The following is an 18592-nucleotide window of genomic DNA, read 5'->3' on the forward strand; positions in this document are numbered from 1 at the left end:
TTTACATTCCATCGTCTCTACATCACACATATTGGCCAAGTTGGTTAGCAAGCAGAAACTCATCCGTTACATTGATGAATCACTGAAGCTGCTTTACTTGGAATGCTAGCTAGTTTCCACGGAGCCTGAAACAACCTGGTCTCCCATCAGCTTAACCTGAATGACTAGACGTTTATCCACAATAAAAATTAGCAAACCACTAGAAAAACACTGCTGGCCTCTCATCTTACCCAGCTCAAGTAATTGTTTGCAGGAGACAAACAAGGCCATGAAATAGAAACAACTACAGTTTCCTATGACTACAAAAGCAGAGCTTTTAGCAAAAATAGCCAACTGCAAGATGGCCACCAGATGGCAGTAATGCAAATGACTGGACGCAAACAGGCCAGGAGCTTTTTAACAATGCTGTTTGATAGGAAAGGAGAGTGATTGCTTCACTTTGAACCATTTTAATTTATGTCTAGTTTTAGCTTTATTTGCTTTGCTTGTTCTCACAAAAAGTGTTGGAGTAACGACCCCAACACTGGTCACAAGCTCGTGTACTCTCACTGCTGGTCCAAGATGAATGGGAGGGTTGCTTTAGGAATGAAGTCTAGTTTAAAACTCTGTGCCAAACCAAAATGTTATTGTTACTGTCAAAACAATCATGTAAACAGATGGACAAGAAAATTCAAGTTGGCAGAATTCCTGTAAAGTCAACAATAAACTCATTAATGATGAAAATTTCCTGTTGATTTGATAGTTTGAGTTTTCCCAACTTTTTATTTTCTAGTGTGGAGTAATCCTGTAACACAACACAGCTGGTTCCCACATGCCGCTTCTGCATGTGACTACTAAAATAAGCGAATGATCATCAAGCTGCAGCTTCCTACTCATCAGACAGTCCTGAGGTCAGTATCGATTTTCAGCCAAACTCTTCAAAGTAAGGAAAGTTCATTTCAAATTTCACCTCTAAAGCTATTTTCCTTCAGTGACTCTGAAAACAATTACTGCACAGCATCCCACTGTGCCACTACGCCCTAATGCAAACACACTCCACAATTGCATACGCACTCATTCAGTGACAGAAATGCTGGTCTGATTAAAATGGAAAGGATTATGGGGGACTAGGTGCTCGAATCAATTGTTTGTACAAAAACCCAGGGAAAATACAGTATGTCAGGGGATGTCAGGGATGTCTGACACAATCCCATCAAGCTGCACACATCATTGGTGTTTCCTCTAATCTAACCATTCATTTGTCATTCTGTCTCCATGTCCAACCCTCTTACATTTGCTTCTGTCACCTGCTGGCTGTGAGCCCCTCTCCCATGCATGTTTTGTCGGTTGTGCTACATTATATGCGTGCTCGTACTGTGTGCGCACACTACAGTACAATTTTATACACATTAGACTGCGTGTACATGTATCTATCCTCCTTCACTGTTTCTGCTATGCTGTCTCTGAATCAGGACATGCTGTGAGCTACTGATGATGGTGATGAGTCAGTAATGTGAGAATGTCACCAGAGTCTGGGAACTGTGACTGCTTTCTGTCTCTCTGCTCAGACTGAAGATTTCTCAGCTCACTTTACTATTGCTGCCATGAGTTTATTTTTTCTTCCTCTCCTCTCTTATCTTGGACCCCATTTGTCCAATACCGATGCTGACAATACAGATGTAGTTTAATTGCACTTCAGGCAGCTCAGATAAGCAACAAATGAAGAAGTCCATAACACCCTTTTAATGTATCTCAATTCAAGTAATCCGAGTAAAACTGGAATCTCTACCTGCTCTGGGTTCTGTTTAGAAGCTTTGGCCTATTGTCTCAGGTCAGATCAGGTAAATAATATGAAGAGCCTCAACCGTTTGTTTAGCTAGTAGGAAGTATTTGCTCCTCTGATGAGAGCGGATAGGAACAGAGAGTAGAGTGCTTCGGAAGGAGAACTGTCTGTTTTCCACTTCTGGCGTCTGTAGCTGTAAACCCACCATTAACCATTAACCGCTAGGCCTGCTGTAGCTATGCACAATGATGGGATTGACTTGCATTCAGTCAAAATTCAGTCATTTGACAATCTAAGAACAGAACGATGTACAAATAAAACAAAAAATGTCAGTCCCATTCCTAACCTCTGACTGAATAGGCAGCTCTAACGTCAGCTTAAACTGACTACTCTTCATTTTCAAGAATCTCAATGAGGCAACGAAGCACAGACCCCTTCGCTTGTGCACACACAGTCCCACTGCTTGTGGAAACATTACACACACAAGCACATAACCTGCTCTAATTTGCATGTTGAACTCAACATTAGCAATTATGGACAAATTCTCAGTTTCTTTGTATTTCATTTTTTGTGTCAGGTATTATGTGCTTAAAACATCAGGAAGACATAATCCTCAATCCTAACACCTTGCTACAGCTACACCTTCCTCTTCACTTACCCACCTTTTATTTCTGCAGGCTTACTTCCAATATAGAGAGCTAACACCAGCCCCAAGTCTTTCCAAGCTCCATGCAATTTAAACTCAGTCCTGCTTACGTCTATAGGCTGATATAATGTACCTAAAGGTAAACACCACAGCAATACTAAGCTATGTACTTGAGAATGCTTAAAACTTTAGCAGTTTAGCAAGCTGAGAAAGGTCTTTGCTTAAAGTAGTGCAAACACACTGATGACCCACATTCAATAACTTGAAAGAAAAAAGTTTTGCTCCTCATTGCAGGTAACCTGTTGCATATAACACGCTCCATGCTCTTATTTCATTACGCTCCTTTGGCTGCTGTATAGTAAGAAAATGTGTCAGTCAGTCACCATCAATAAGCTAAACTTGCATGAGTTCAGCAGGTTCAAACCCCAGCTATTCCAATCCACATATTCTTGGATCCTTAAGCCTTACGTTGCCCCTAATACATCCATGTGTATATAAATGTTAGACAAGGTACTTAAGTATAGGAAAAAAGCACTTTTAAGAATGTGTGTATGAATGAGTAGAAAAGCGTTACTTGAGTACCAGTCAGTTTACAGCAATACTACTTATCTGTCAATAATTAAAATAAGATCGTAACAGTAATTTAGGTCCAATCCTCACATGTAAATGGCTGATAGTCTAAGGAGAATGTAAGCTATTTGAATGCAGGACTTTAAAAACATGGCTAAACGTATGCAGACCAAATACAGATCGTTGAGTGGTTGCACTTATCCTGTATAGGATTAGGGATTACGTTTCCTGTGTGACCTTATATGCGAAAATCACTATCCCGCTTTCTTTTTGTTGCTTTCACTGTGACAGTAACCATAACGGTCAATTTCAGTGTCATTTCAGCTGAGGGAATAGACCTTAGCTACTTCCATGTTCCGCTTACTGATGCACTTTGAGAGGACAAAAGCTTTCCAGTGTTTTGGAAAGGCAACCCCATTAACACTTTTTCTGGCATCTTGTTAGAATGATTTTGTGATCACCTCTTGCAGTTATATATAGATAATCTGATACATGTGAGTAGTTTGAAAAAAAGCCCACACATGTATATCTACTAACCTTCAAATTGTTATGTTTGGGTTTATCTTTTGGGCATAACTTAAAGGAAGCTAAAGATAGGATAAAGATAGGTGGTTTAGGCTGTATTTTTTTTCCTCACAGGTTATGTGCTACCTCAAAAGCTAAGGGTAAACTAGCATGCTATCCATGCATGGACAAAAAGTTGGATCATTAAAGATGAATTCTTGTCTGGAGAGAGGACGAGCCTGTGACTGCAGCCTGGGGGAGGTGACAAAAAGCTGCAGTCAGCTTGGATACTGTCCAGCTGTAGGGAATCACATACACATGTATCAGACTGAATAAAACAGTATTTATCTGTCTATTATATCCATATTCAGCTGACAGCAAAAATATCATTTTCTTGCCTTCCACTGTCCTTCACTAAATTATTTAGTCCACCTTTCTACCTTAATTCTATTTATAATTCATGTGTTTTTGTATGTAAAGAATAATTTATGTCCTGTTCTATTATGTATTATGCCACTGCAGCTTATTGATATAATTCTAAAATCATGTCAGAGTAGAACAGACGACCACTCCCTGCTTTACAATTAACTGCAACAGAGCAGCATTAATACAGTTATTATTGAATGTATTCTATTTTTTTCAATTAGATAAGCCTGTTTCACTTTCTATCACACAAACAAATCGGGGTTTATAAATCATTGTCAAGCTTATGCACAGGGACTGAGTTAACATGTACTATGCATCCCAGCACAAAGAAGAACTTCACTGGCTGGTCACAGTAGCACTTGAACATAGTGAGATCCCTCCCCTGTTTACAGTGTTGTCCATGCGGTATATTTTTTTAAGACTATCTGATGGGACTGTAACATTTCAACCCAAAAACCAAGATCTCTTCCTTTGGTGTGACTGAAACTTTGGTCTGCGAGACCAGATTTTAGTCTCTTAAGTGAAAGTCCCATGACTAACACAACTAACACCACTGCTGCTCATTGAATCTGGAAATACTACAAAAGCTATTTTACAAATTGCAATCAGACTGTGTTGCACACATTTTTAACAGAAATCAATAGAACGAATTCAGTGACAGTTTGGCAACTTGCCGAGTATGTTTCTGTCTCAGAGGGCTTGTGTTTTAAAATCCAGCTTGTAACATTGATTTTAGTTCATCCATTTGTCATCTTCCTTCGTAAAACGTACTCAGATCCTGGCCACAAGTACAAAGTCTTCCCATAAACATACAGATCTTTTCTGTTATACTGATGATTTGGATAAATATGGGATGTGAGACACCTCAAAAGTATTGTTATCATGAACAAATAAGTTCTTGATGTTTGCAGACTTTATATCTCCAATGTTTAATGCATTTCATACAGTTATCAATTTATTTCCACTCTCTCTTGTCCTTTTTCTCTTTTCACTTTGTCACAGAAAATCAAACATAACACATCACCCACTCGCCAACTCATTCAACCAAGCATACCAGTGAAAGAGAGGAGAGGAGAGACAGATAGCCAAGTGTGCATTTGTAAAAGTCCTAATTAGTTTATGACATGCATATCACTGAATTGAGGACAGTAAAAGAATGAATTTGCAACTTTCATCTCATTATTTGTCAAGTTAGGCTATCGCCTAAAGCAGTTGGCTGAACACATGTGGTTTGCACACAACAGTTTGCACACAACAGGCCATGAGACACATCTGCACGTGCATGCATACAGCCCTACACTTGACTTTTTGAAACAGGGGATGCATTATTAGAAAATCTCTGCCAGAGTAGTGGTTCAGGGAAGGAAATAAAGAAAATATATGAAAAAAAAAAGGTTGTGGATGTGTTGATTGGAGTTGAGGCTCCAGGCAGTGAAGGAGGGAACTGTATGGTCTCATTGTGTTGTGTAGACGGGGAATTGAGGATGATGAGGAGGCGTTTCCATGGGAGTGCTGCTGTGTTCTTCTTGAACAGACACATTCCCTTATCTCCTGCCTGGGGAGAAACAAACACTGGCAGCTCATATGAAGGGGAGTTTCCCTGCATCTATTTGAGCTGTGCAGAAAAGCAACAGAGCCCTGATTAAATTTGAGAGACAAAAGTGCAGGACATCCACTAGGCCCATGCTGTCTGTGTTGATAGCAGAACCATCTGTACGTTATGTGTCTTGACAAAGCCTTCCTTCATTTAATTTATATAAAAAGCTGTTTATTTCATCAAACAACAGCTTATCTCATAGCATACATCTCTATTAAAATAAAAGGTGTTAACAGAACCACATGCTGAATCGGTTTGGCTTTTTAAAGCTCCACTACCAGTGACCACCCAGAGATCCCAGACTCAGTATATGAATGGGATGGGCAATATGGTAAACGTTTGAAACCTGTCACCATAATGGCAGACTGCATTCATTTTTGCTTTAAATCAGGGCTGTGGGGCATAGATGAAGTAATCAAATTAGGGACAACTTGCAGCTTCTAAATCAAACACTTGGGCATAAAATATGGTCGGAAATTATCAGAGTACAAAACCTCTGATGTGTGATGGTGAAAGTAAAAGACTAGAAAAGTGCAGGTTAGCTTAGCATGTGCTTTATTCAGCAGTCTTCAGTGCTGACGATGCCAGGTCCACAGCACTATGTTTGCTATTCATAGATGATGGGGATTTCTACTACTCTCTGTCTCTGGATCAACAGAGGAAAAAGAACTGAAAGGTGATTATTTACCGAGTTCCACTCTGCACACCACTAAAATCATGGTGGTGTTCCACTCTGCACACCACTAAAAACAATATTCACCTTTAAAGTTTTATGTATATACATATATAGATATATAGATATATAGATATAGATATATATCCGCTCTGTCACGCTGAGGAGAAATATCAGGACAAACGGTATATTGCATGCACACAGAGATCTCTTATAATAGACTCCATATAGTTCGGCTGAAGCTTTCTTTGGCAGAGGTAATGTTTTCATTGCCATTTGTTGGTTTGTTTGTCTGTGTGAAAGCAGGATTAGGCAAACACTGCCCGGCTGCTTTACATGAAACTTGGCAGAGAGGTGGAGCGCGTGAAAAGAAAGGACCTATTAAATTTTCGTGTGGCTCTGGATCACCTTCTTCTTTTAATTCCGAGTTTGTTTTGATTTTTTCGACACAGTGGGGTGCAGTTTGGTTGGGTACGATTATCATTACACGGACTACTGTCAAATGTTACAAAGATGTTGTCTAATGACCCATGCTGATTATTTGGTTCTCAGTAGATAAGTTCCAGTTCTTGGATACACCAAATAAAATCTCAAACTATTATTAATACCTCTTATTGCAGCTTTTGTTTAGAGACACAGGTTTAAAGACTACTAACCAAAATATGGGAAAGTCTGATGTTCTCTGAAAATATTCCAAATCCACAGTTCTGTCACAAATGGGCAATTCCCACCCATGAGTAAGCTCAAACTATGCAGAAATTCCAGTTTTTAATGGAATTTGTTGTGTTATTGCCTCTCTAAGGAGAGGAATAAACTTTAAAACTCAAATATTAGATGGCTTAACATGAAAACTGGTAAAAACATTAATGCTTCCTTCAGAAAAAAACTGTATTCGCACTGATGGTGATCCTCTGACTTTGCGCACAGCACTTTTATTGTCTCATTACTTCAGTTTACCTAAGACATTATGACCACATGCTTGATAAACTAACAACACGGGTTTCCACAAGCCGTGGCTGTTTTGTGTGTTTAGTGCCTCTGTGGAAGCACATAAACCTAAACAACTAAATGAAATGAGGGCTCAGCTGAAGAGTCTTGTTGAAACAGAAAGCAATAGATTAGAAAAGGTGATTGAGTAAGCAAAGGACCAGACAGGCATGGTGGAGGAGCATACAGAGTGATCTATGTGGACAGGCCTGTAATTGAAGGGAAGGAAAGGACCTTAGCCTAGATCAGTATCTACCACTCGAGCAGCTCAACACCCACATGTTTCCAGAAAGGCAGAGGGAAAGCGAGAACAAGACCCCCAGATGGACGACAAAAGTCTACGAGGATGAGAGAGAGAGGGGTGGAGGTGACGTAGAGACAGATGCTGGACATGTATGTGTGATGTTGGTTCCTCAGAGCTCTGACACAGATGGGAGGAAGACAAAGAGGGAGAGGATGTGAAAGTAAGACAGAGACAGTGACAGATATAGGGAGAAAGGAGATCAACATGTTGAGACAGACCCCTGGAGACACAGCCACCAGAGAAGCAGAGAATTATGGGAGTGCAAATTAAATTACACCGGAAGGGACAGTCAGGTCTGGACCTGCAGGAAACACTGCTCATGGGGCTCTTTCTGTGTGTGTGTGTGTGTGTGTGTGTGCGCGCGCGCGCCGATGTTTATGTAAACAAATAGAGTTTGGCTGTTTATGAATGTTTCATGTTCTTTTGTCTCCCTAGAAAAACAAATCTTATTCTCAGCGTCTCAGTGACACAACCTGATTAAAGCTTATGTACGTGTGCGTGTGCGCATGTACGATTGTTAAGTAACCAGATACATTCAACATCAAAAGGTTTGAAAAACATAAATGGGTTAAGGAATAAAAGCAACACAAGAATAGGCAGCGGGTGGGCAAACGACACGCACACAACACATACACAAATATACATTAAACATTTATGTACACAGTGAAATAGCTCTGCTGCCTCCTCAATTATGTTGTATGTCATACATGAAATCCCGATTCGTCACTTTAAATGCAGGTTATGCTCATTTCTGTCTGTGCAGACAGATACTGTAGCAAAAAAAATAATAATTTCATGCTACATGCTCAGATGAAGATCATACATAGACAGCTCTCACACAAGTATTGAGTTTTTGAGTGAATTTATTGCAGTGCTTGATTTTTTCCATTGTAAGTGCCTTAAACTGCTTTCTTGTGTTGTGATGTCATTGTGTGTTTTTTTTCGTGCATATACATATGGAAGTTCAGCTTTCTGAAGAAGCTGAAAGAAGCTTTTTGCTGAACCTGAGCAGAGAGGATAGCCCTGTACACTTCATGAATTCATCCTGCTACTTCTCTCAGCGGTCACATCATCAATAAACTCTAGTGCACTAGCCATACTGTAAACGTCCATGCCATAACATTGCCTCCACCATGTTTGACAGATGATGTGGAATGATTCGGCTCATTTCTCGCCTTTATTTTCCCATCCTTCTGGTGCAAGTTCACCTCGGTTTCATCTATCCAAAGAATTTGCTTCAGACCTTTGCAGCCAGTTTTTTGTTTTCTGTGAAAATCTAATTTGCCACTCCTGCTCTCAAGTGTAACCAGTGGTTTGCATTTTGTTGTAAACTCTCCATTCATGAAGACATGATGATATATCTTCCCCCTTGAGAATCTTCTTCACTCGAATAGATGTGAAGCTGTTTTTTTCTGTTTTTTTAACCATTGAAAGAATTCTGTCATCATGCACTTTAATCAGTCTGGCCATTCCTAATGATGGCCCTCTTCAGTTCCACTGACACCTCTTTGGGTCTCATATTTAAAATTATAGTGAAAAGATTTAAAATACAAAATCGACTTCAGTCCTAAAATAGCAAGGGAACAGGTTGCCTCAACTGACTGTGAAACTGCTTATCAGTTAATTATCCAATTACTTTTGAGCACACAAAATGGGGGAACTAGTTATAAAAATGTCTTTAATTCTTAAACCATTTACAGTGAAAGCCCCTTGAATTAAAGCTGAAAGTCTGCACTTCAATCACATATTGGCTGTTTTATTTCAAATCAAATGTGGTGGTGTACAAAACTACAAGTAAACTACAAAAAAATGATGTCTTTGTCCAAACAATAATGGAGCTAACTATGATTTTTCTGCTTTGATACGTTTCATTTCATGTTGCCAGTTTTTCACTTCAGTTTGAGTATTTGTTTGAAAAGAAAAGAAAAGAAAAGAAAAGTATATATTAGCACTTTCTAAGACTGACATATAATCCTCCGAAATTACTTGTTAAAGTTGGAAAATAATATATCCACCGTCATCAGATTTGGGAGAAAAAAGCAGCCTTTCAGACAGGTTTAAATAACATTAAAGCAGGGTGATGATGACTTTCACCTGGGGCTGCTAATTTAGCAAATTAGTTGGGTTTTATAGAGACGTTCACGATGCAGACTCTGAGTGTTACCTTAGTCAAAGACAACATCTCATATTGACATTGTAATGCCAATCTGCTATCTATTAATATCTCCAGGGCCATTTTTTCCTTTTAAAAAGGTATTTTTTAAACAAGATGTTACGTAAAGAAGGTTTTTATTTTGAAAACCAATATTAATAGATATTGGCTCTTTAATTGATAAATACACAATTGTTGCACTAAGGAGTATTTATAACATTTACCAGGCAAAGTATTACCAACCTTGTCTTTTTAATAGAAGATATTTATAACTTAGATCAATAAGAGGGGCATTTCTAAATGTCAGCACTAATAATGGATTTCATGAAAAATACTTTTTGCCTCTGTATTCTTTTTTATTTTTAGCACTCACACTGGAGGACTGACCATGCACCAGTCTGTTCTGACTCACAGATACTAAACTAACACAAATACCTCTCATTCTTTTATCAAAAATATCTCTTTCAGCTTTACTGTATAAAGTTGAGTTATACTCTAATGTTGACCTTGTGAAATAAAATATATGTTTTATTCTGTTGCTACACATGTACATACTGCAGCCAAATTGATGACAGGCCACTGTTAAGTTTGCTCATGATTAGCCGGCTAGTTATGAACGTATGTGTATATTGATATTGTTACCAGTTATGATATTTCTCCATCTTCAAGCCAGTTAGCTTTCTGTTACCTCCTGCAAATTCACCTTTCAACCTTACATCATTGATTCTACGATATCGCCATTCTTTCATCTACTTAACTTGCACACCACTGACAACGCACACATCAAGCACTTACAAACACTATCTGTTAAAATGTCAATTCACTAAGTGTTAAGCCTTTGCAGGACTGGGAGACCCGGGTAGACAGAAATAAGACAGATAAGTATGAATAGTAATAATTATTGTTTCAAGCTGCCTAAAGTCTTTTTATTGTCCAGCAGAGTGATTCTTCAAGGAACTGTAGCTTGTGATGCAGGCCTGGGGTACTGTGCTTTCACAAAGGTCACTGAAGCAGATTAGCAATTCAAATTGGGATAAAGGGGCTAAAAGGCTGCTGTAGCCCTGCCTGAGTCTTATTACATTAGCAAAGAGTAGGAGTGCAAAGGCACACTACTGATTAGATGACATAATAGGGAAGAAGCTTGAAGATATCATAGCAAGTACATAGTATCATGCACTTACTGTACATACTGTACCCATGCATCCACACACTCTTTGACAAACATTACTCACAATATGCTATTTACATACTACAGAGTACAATTTTATTGTGGTGGTTTATCACTGGTATAGTTCCACTAACTATTCCTGTTTACACGCATAGATTATAAGCACAGCCAGCATTCTGGCCATCTGCCCTCGTACAACATCCATCTTGCACAAATGAGCTTGGGATGCAGAAGAATTGTGACAGCAGTTTGAATGCAAGATTTCCTGCTTTTCAAGGTTAGTTTCCCCACCTTTGTTATAGTTCTGTTGTAGTGATTATGCAGCCTGCCTGGCATTAGACACATTTGACGATAACTGCTGTTACAATTTTTCAAAACTTCAGTGTTCAGCATGAGAAAATTGCTCAGACTGTGGTGCATGAAACACACACAGAAATACACACAGAAACAAGCTACAAATACAGTGCCTGTAGGCTAATGATGCATGCACTGTACCCGCTACCAGATACAGTACAAGCAAGGCTAACATCATAAATCCCTTCTGTCCTTGTCAAGCCTTCCTCTCACATCTCCAGTGTCATTTACCATATTCTATACTTTCAACACTGCTGGTTCTCAATCCAGTTCATGGAAGACCCAACAGTAAATAATTAATATTTCTCAGGGGTGTTAAGCCGAACATGAAGGTGTTCAGTTTTGGATTGACTTGACAGAGACTGGATATATCCTATCCAAAGAGTCCAAGAAATTAGGTTGGCAATGGTCTATGTGACATTACAGTTAACTACATAGTCAAAATAAATACAATCGCTGAAGAAAATGGATACATCCTGTGAAAGGCCTTTGCTTTGTTTCAGCACCATGGACAGTGAACACAGCCTCATGCACAGCTGATGCAGACACAATCCTCTGCAACAGTCCAGTGCACAACAAATGAAACAGGTTGAAGTGTAATTTAACCGATGTGTCCTCAGCTCGTTTTTCATTGTTCAACACGGCTGCCTTGGATACCAAAGCTAACACAAGGCAAAGTGTCTGTGTGTGCAGACGATTATACAGACCTCAATATACTCTGCTGTTTACTTGCACAACCCGGATGCAAGTCAAACGCCTGAGATGCGTGCTCTGGGGCTGCTGTGCTATTGGGACAACAAGTAAACTGGGGACAATGCAAAGCCTGGATTAGGTACAGAAATCACTGGAGTGCTATTAACGATATTGAAACGAGCACCACTCAGAGGCCCTCCCTTCTATTCACAGAGCTGTGTTACAAGCGTGGACCTTTGTCCAAATGTCAAATTGTCACTGCCCCAGCCGTAGGAAGCCTTTAACAGGGCAGGAGTGGTAGAGAAGGAGAAACTAGGAGGATTGATAGAGAATGATTGACTGCAGCAGTGTCTGTGGAGCTGTGCTCTAGTCCCCCCCATGCTGTTTCATGATGAACAGCTGACAGGCTAAGAGATGCTGTGGAGACACTGGTAACCTAACGGTAATATGACCTCTGAAAAATAAATACCAATATACTGACAGATATGCTCAATGGTTGCCATGACTACTGTGAACCCACCCCCTTAAATGCACTGTGTGTGTGTGTGTGTGTGTGTGTGTGTGTGTGTGTGGCCTCGTCAGTCCTACCTTGCACTCCTCCATGCACGTCCTAACCGAGTATGCATCTGTCTCGTATTTCTGAACCAGCAGTTCAAACTCGTGGTATCTGTCCTCCGCCTCCTGGTCAAGACGCTGATAAGCCTGGACACACTCACTGCATCCCAGCACATCCACCCCAGTGGCCATATCCAGGGTGCAGTTCATATCGTCCAGACTCGTAAACCCGTAAAACAAATCCAAAAGTGAGTAGGAATTACAAAAAGAAAGGTACAAATCGCTCAGATTCACGTACGCCAACTGTGTCCCGTTTTCCCCTCTACCAGAGAGGCCCCGGCACACGGTCTCCGCGTCCGTGAAAGTAAAGCAGTCTTTGGACAGGCTGTCGGGGTGACAGGTGTCCATTCGCCACAGAGGTTTGGTAGAATTCCCTAGAAAAATAACATCTTGCTCTCTGGCGAGACGCTGGGGGTCAGGTGATGTTTGGATGTGGTGTCGGTAGTTTGGGTACTCGCCCATGTCTGTAATTGCAAGCCCCTCGCCCGACCGCTTGTCTCGGGTTCGCGTCAGTTTTGCCTCGGCACAGAACCACAAGTGATCAGAGAGGAGGACGGTGATGAAGAGCAGAGAGGCCAGCGACAGTCGCCATCTCTGGGCCCTCTCCGACTCGGTAAATGGCTTCTCGTTCTCTCGGGGTGCAAACCAGTATTTTAAGCCTTCGTCATGCTGCCGACGCATCCAAGCACCCCTGGTCATATTTTAGGAAAGTGCTGCCCTGGCCGACTCCACCGCGGGGGCTGCTCTGCCACAATACTCATTGACTTGTTGGGGGATGGACTCCGGTTGGTTCTCCTCTGTATATCGGTGGGGTGCCGTGCCTCCGCCGGTCCAGGGCGCTCCACTATCGCGCCCGCAGCACTCGGAGCTATTCCGATCCAATTAGCGAGCCCGCACAGATTAAGCCTCGCGCTGCCGCATCCCGGTTCTCCATGGCTCTCCGGGGGGAAACGGCGTCCTCTTTGACCGCATGCCCCCCTCTCCCTACCGTCTCTCCCCGGGTTTGTTCTTTCGGCGGGGGTGCAGGGAGACCAGCTGTTGCGAGCCTCTCGGTGCTGATGCTGCGCGTCTGCCGCCGTTCGCTTTGCAGATTCACTTAAAGGAGAGCAACGAGCCCTTTTGATGCAGGCAGGCTAGTTTCTCTGTCCCGTACCTGGGCGAAAAACCTAGAATCCTTTCTCCTGTTGGCCATTGTCATCTTGGACCGCGGTTAAGTTGCCGCCATGTTCGTCTTGAAACACTTTTTCGGAGAGCTGGGTCTGTTTGCGTCATCTCCATCGTTGCGATAGCTCCATCGTTGCGCAGTGGCGGAGCAGCTTATTACCTATATGCACACCACATACGCTCGCTCGCGCGCGCGCTCACACACACACACATACACACAAACACAAACGCGCGGAGGGTGAGGGAGAGACCACAGGCACAGAAGGGTAGTTGGTGTTGTTTTGGCTATCTGTTCAGGTCTTCGTGAGTAACAGTCGCCAAATATTGTCCCGGCGGGGAGCAAAAACAAAGAGTCGTGGCGACATCTTTCTTTTGGTGCAGGATAGACGCGTTTCTTTCACATTGAGAAGCATGCAGTTAAGCGGTCGCGTTCACTGTTTGCATATAATCATTAAGATTCATTTATCCGGTCCGTTTCACAGGCCAGGTAAGTTGTGCTGTAAGCCGAACCACAAGCTGAAAATAAAAAGGGTCAAAGAAAAGAAAAGCTTTGAGCAGATTACAGAAAATTAGTCATGCTTGACTCGCTGAGGTAGAAAGCAGCTGAACAAGCAGCAGGTCTGTGCTTGCAGGATTTACAATACTGTTTGTTCCCTTCTATCGGGTCCCGTCCTGCGTTGTGTTTGACCGGTGGGTTTCCAACAAGCACATGGCTTGCAGTGCAGCTTTACATGCAATGCCCCTGCGTGAGTGACAGACAGGAAAAGCGAGAGGGATGGAGAGATAGATGGTAGTTGCTCTTTAGGGCGCGGAAAGTAAATTACAGTATTTATCCTCATCCTTAAAGCTACTAATCATTGTCAGCGTGTATGGCTTGGAGTGCTACCAAAGAGACAAGAGAGTGTTGCTAAATGTTAATGGGCTGCATATAGTGGAGAAGACAAGATATGATTAGCCTACCTGATTAATTTGTGCTCGGAGGCCAGGCGGGAGGCAGCTTATTGTACAATTTGTTGTTGAAGGGGAGAAAGTTCTTTCAGTCCAATTAGTTTTAGTGCAGCTAGCCTCCCTTTGCCAGAAAATATGAATAAAAAGTGAAAATGTGAAATAATTCGGGGAATTAAATCAGAATTTTCCTTATTGTTGGAAAACTTCCAGCAACCTTAATTCAGCCTCACAGACAGCTCACCACTCCACCACTGTCCTCTCTGTAGGAAGCATTAAATAGGCTCATTAAAACTGTTACCAACACAATGAAAAGATGTGATTATTCCTCTGTGTGTGTGTGTGTGTTAGTGTGTGTGTGTGGTGGTTTAAGCTTATTAAAAAAAACCACCTGAACTTATCACATAACAAAACTGTATCTGACAAGGTGTTTGTGTTCAACAACCCCACAAGGATCGAGGCAGTAGTAAAAGCTGCTTCTGTCATGTTGTCAGTAACACAGTTATTTGATTTATTACCAAAATGTCACACACTGAGTTTCAATTTGCTTTATGTTTCTGAACCCCTGTTTGTGTGAGTCACATTAAGATGTAATACCAGCTGAAAGTTCAGTTTTCTGGGCCCAGAGTTTGGTTGACTCATTAGCTAGAAATTTAAACCACACATAGTGATTTGCCAAACATCTGTTGTATCATAGCTAGACGTGTTTGAATGCCTGTTCATCACTCACTGCACTCACGTATTACTGCAGGGGCCTGTGATGTTCATTGTGGGGGATTGATGTCCTAATTTAGCTGGGATTGTCTCTACCCTTGCATAATTTTATGCTCTGTCTTTGACCCTAACTGTGTACTGTGTCTCTCTGTGTACAGTGTATAGTACCATAGTACTGTGCAAAAGTCTTGAGTGGCCCCTTGTTTCTTTCTATTTTGTAATGAACATGGGAAATAAGAGCAGTGATTTACTGAAATGTGCAAACATGCGTGGAAATACAGTATATAAGCCAAAAAAAAAGAGTTTGCACAATTCTAATGAGCTTGACAGTCACCATTTTTGATGACCACCTTCATTCTTCAACACAGCCTGAGCTCTGTTAGACAAGCTTTCTTGAAATCTCTTTAAGTAGTCATCAGGAATAGTTCTCTAGGCTTCTTGAAGGTCAATCCATGAATGATAGTGTCCTGTGTGTGTTTTTCTATCCAGGTATGCTTTCACAGTATTTGCAGTGTGTTTGTTATCATTGTCACACTGAAAAAGAAGCTGTTGCCAATCAGATGCTTTCCAGATGGATCAAATTGTGATTGTACTTTTCTGCATTCATAACAACGTAATTTATGACAAGATCTCCAACACCAGTGATTAAAATACAATGCCAAACATGGCAGAGCTATCACCATATTTTACAGATGGCTGTAGACACTCACTATAACTTTCTTTTGACCACATATGTATATCCTTAAAAGTTGTTTTTTGAAAGCCACCCTTTCATTGCAACCATTTCTTACTGAAGGGTCAGATGCTTCTCTCAGGTCCTGTGTCGCATCTTTTTCCCTATTTCTTAAGGACATTTAATGACTTTCAGACTGTCCTCCACTTGTCCAGTGTCCTCATATTCTTTAATAACACACTGCAGAGCGCGCTGAGATATGCCAAGTTTTTTCTAGTAGCTCTTTGGGAATCACCTTGTTGGTGCAAAAATAGTATTTCATGCCTGTCACACCATGTTATCTTTGCAGATTGTAGATTCAGTGAAGGAAATGGGAGCAACTGTTGTGTTTTTGCAATAGCCTACAAGCAAAAAAGTGGCTAAAGACAGCATTTAAAATTGTTTCTTTGATAAGTTGTCTGTTATGTTTAGACACAACACTGGTTCATCCCCTGAGTTAGGTGCCTTTTTATGCTGGAGTGATTCATAGGTCAGTGTTAAGAGGCTTAACAAAAGAAAAAAAATCATTTGAAAATAGGGTACAAGGAGTGAAAATGGGTGGGAAAGATGCCTGGAGAACTACTGCTTATGAACACCTTTTGTTTTTAAATAACAACAAAGTCTGGCTCCTTGGAGGGAAAAATAAAGAGATGAGATTTGCACAGTACTAAGTATATAAACTGTATATAGCATTTCCATGAATATGTCAGGTCCTAAGACAAGACTGATCAACAACATATGGGGCGTGTGTGTTTGGCACAGCAGAGAGGTGTCAGCTTCTTCCCACTCCCAGTGTTTTTTTTACCTGTGTGTTTATGTGTGTGTGTGTGAAGGAGACAGAAATAGTGCCAGGGCAAGAGTGAGACAGAGTATACAAACAGAGACAGAGGGGAAAGAGAGAGAGGAAAGGAGAGACTGTGAAATGAATGCAGATTGCTGGCCCCCTAAATCTGGAGCCATCACAGTAACAGTAAGGGCTGGCAGACATGACTCATCCACTATTCATGCTGGGGGATGTGTGTGTTAGTGTGTGTGTGTATGTTTTCTGTGAAACAACTGTAGCCTATGTGTAAAATTGACTGCACCGTCACCTTATAATGATGTTGCTCTTGTTACATCAAAGGTAATTTACACAGCTTAGGGCCTTACCCGTTTTTACATGAAAGTTTCTAGGACATCAAAAGTAGTCAATAAGCAATAAGTCATTCAATATCAAAAAGCCTTTTTATATCTATTCTTACATTACTGCCTTGTCTGGCTTGTCAAAGGCATCATCGTGCAGACAAAGCTGAACAAAATCTATTTATAAATGTCTATTTAAAACCGCTTAATAAACAAATCGAAACCACCCAAGCGGAGCGTTCAGTGCTTTTCACTGGTGTCTTTGATTCTTTTTCAGCTATTTTGATTTCGACTACAAAAAAAGTAATCACATCCTATATTGTTTTCATGAGTCATACAAGGAGATTAAACTGATGCTTTTTATAACTGATGCTGAGAGTGATGGTTCTTTAAAAACCCGTGTTTAACGAGAAGTCTGTCAAGTAATTGCCTTTTTTGTGTGCGCACTGAAGTTCACTGCTGCTTACATCAGATAACTGTACATGTGGCCGTTTGCCAAATGTTGTCATATTTGGAGCATTCAGACATTCTGTGAACTATACCAGCACTGAAATGAACATCTTTAACCTAAACTCATTGTATCTCTTCTTATTCTTTGTCTGCTGTTTATGGTGGGCCTTTAGATGCATGTTCCTTTTCCTTTCTTTTTTCCCCTGATCTCAGTGATCTGTCAGCATTTCAATCCTCTTTTCTACAACCATCATCCCTCTTCTTCCTTCTCTCCCTTCTTTTACTTAGTAAACCCTGTAGGGTTATTCTCATGTGCACCCTTCTTATTTCTCAGTTACCACCAGCCTCTCTTCCTCTTTTCCTCTCTATCCATCTTTCTTGCCTTTTATCTGCCTGACGTCAGACAGGAAAAAGAGACAGGCTCAGCATCTGTGATTGGCCAGAGAAGACAACGCCCTCAGCCCAGGCTCACATCCTGAGTGGATGTTACAAATATGATATAATGTTCATGCTTAAACTGTTTTTTTTTTTTATTTCATGGAAGAACTATCATTTGAATAGAAGAAATATATAGTTAGTCATAAATACCTTTAAATCTTTATTACAGACAGTGCTGTAGGAGGAAGACAGATCCTCTCTGACCCCAGCCATCCTAGACGCAGACTCTTCCCACTCCTGCTGTTAGACAAGTGGTACTGGATGCATGCAGACCTGCAACAGCAGCTTAAGAGACAGATTCTACCTGCAAACCATGAGGCTACTGAAATGCTGAAAACCTAAATACAATCCACAATCACCAGAATTACAGAATTACATCCCTGCCCCCTTAACCTCTACAATAGAATGTATATATTCATGTGTTTATATATAAGTACATATATATGTGCTCAACCCCAATTCCAAAGAAAAAAAAACTTGCGACGGTGCAAAATTTAAATAATCGGAGAATGCAATGATTTGCAACTCTCCTAAAGCTATATTTTTGTCACAATAGATCTAAGAAAAAATATCAAAGGTTTAAACCGAGGAAGTTA

The 18592-nt window shown here is 40.9% G+C and overlaps 1 protein-coding gene across 1 annotated transcript in view; it reads right to left on the minus strand.

Annotated features, from left to right (window-relative positions):
* Positions 1-14134, minus strand: part of nalf1b (NALCN channel auxiliary factor 1b) — an 86810-nt gene extending 72676 nt beyond the window's left edge. Inside the window, exon 1 of the mRNA XM_003452935.5 lies at positions 12425-14134. Within this exon, the coding sequence (XP_003452983.1) occupies positions 12425-13150 (726 nt within the window). The 5' untranslated portion in view covers positions 13151-14134. The remainder of the gene's footprint in view (positions 1-12424) is intronic.
* Between the last annotated feature and the right edge of the window lie 4458 nt (positions 14135-18592).

Source organism: Oreochromis niloticus, linkage group LG16 (genome assembly GCF_001858045.2).
Source record: "Oreochromis niloticus isolate F11D_XX linkage group LG16, O_niloticus_UMD_NMBU, whole genome shotgun sequence".
NCBI lineage: Eukaryota > Metazoa > Chordata > Actinopteri > Cichliformes > Cichlidae > Oreochromis > Oreochromis niloticus.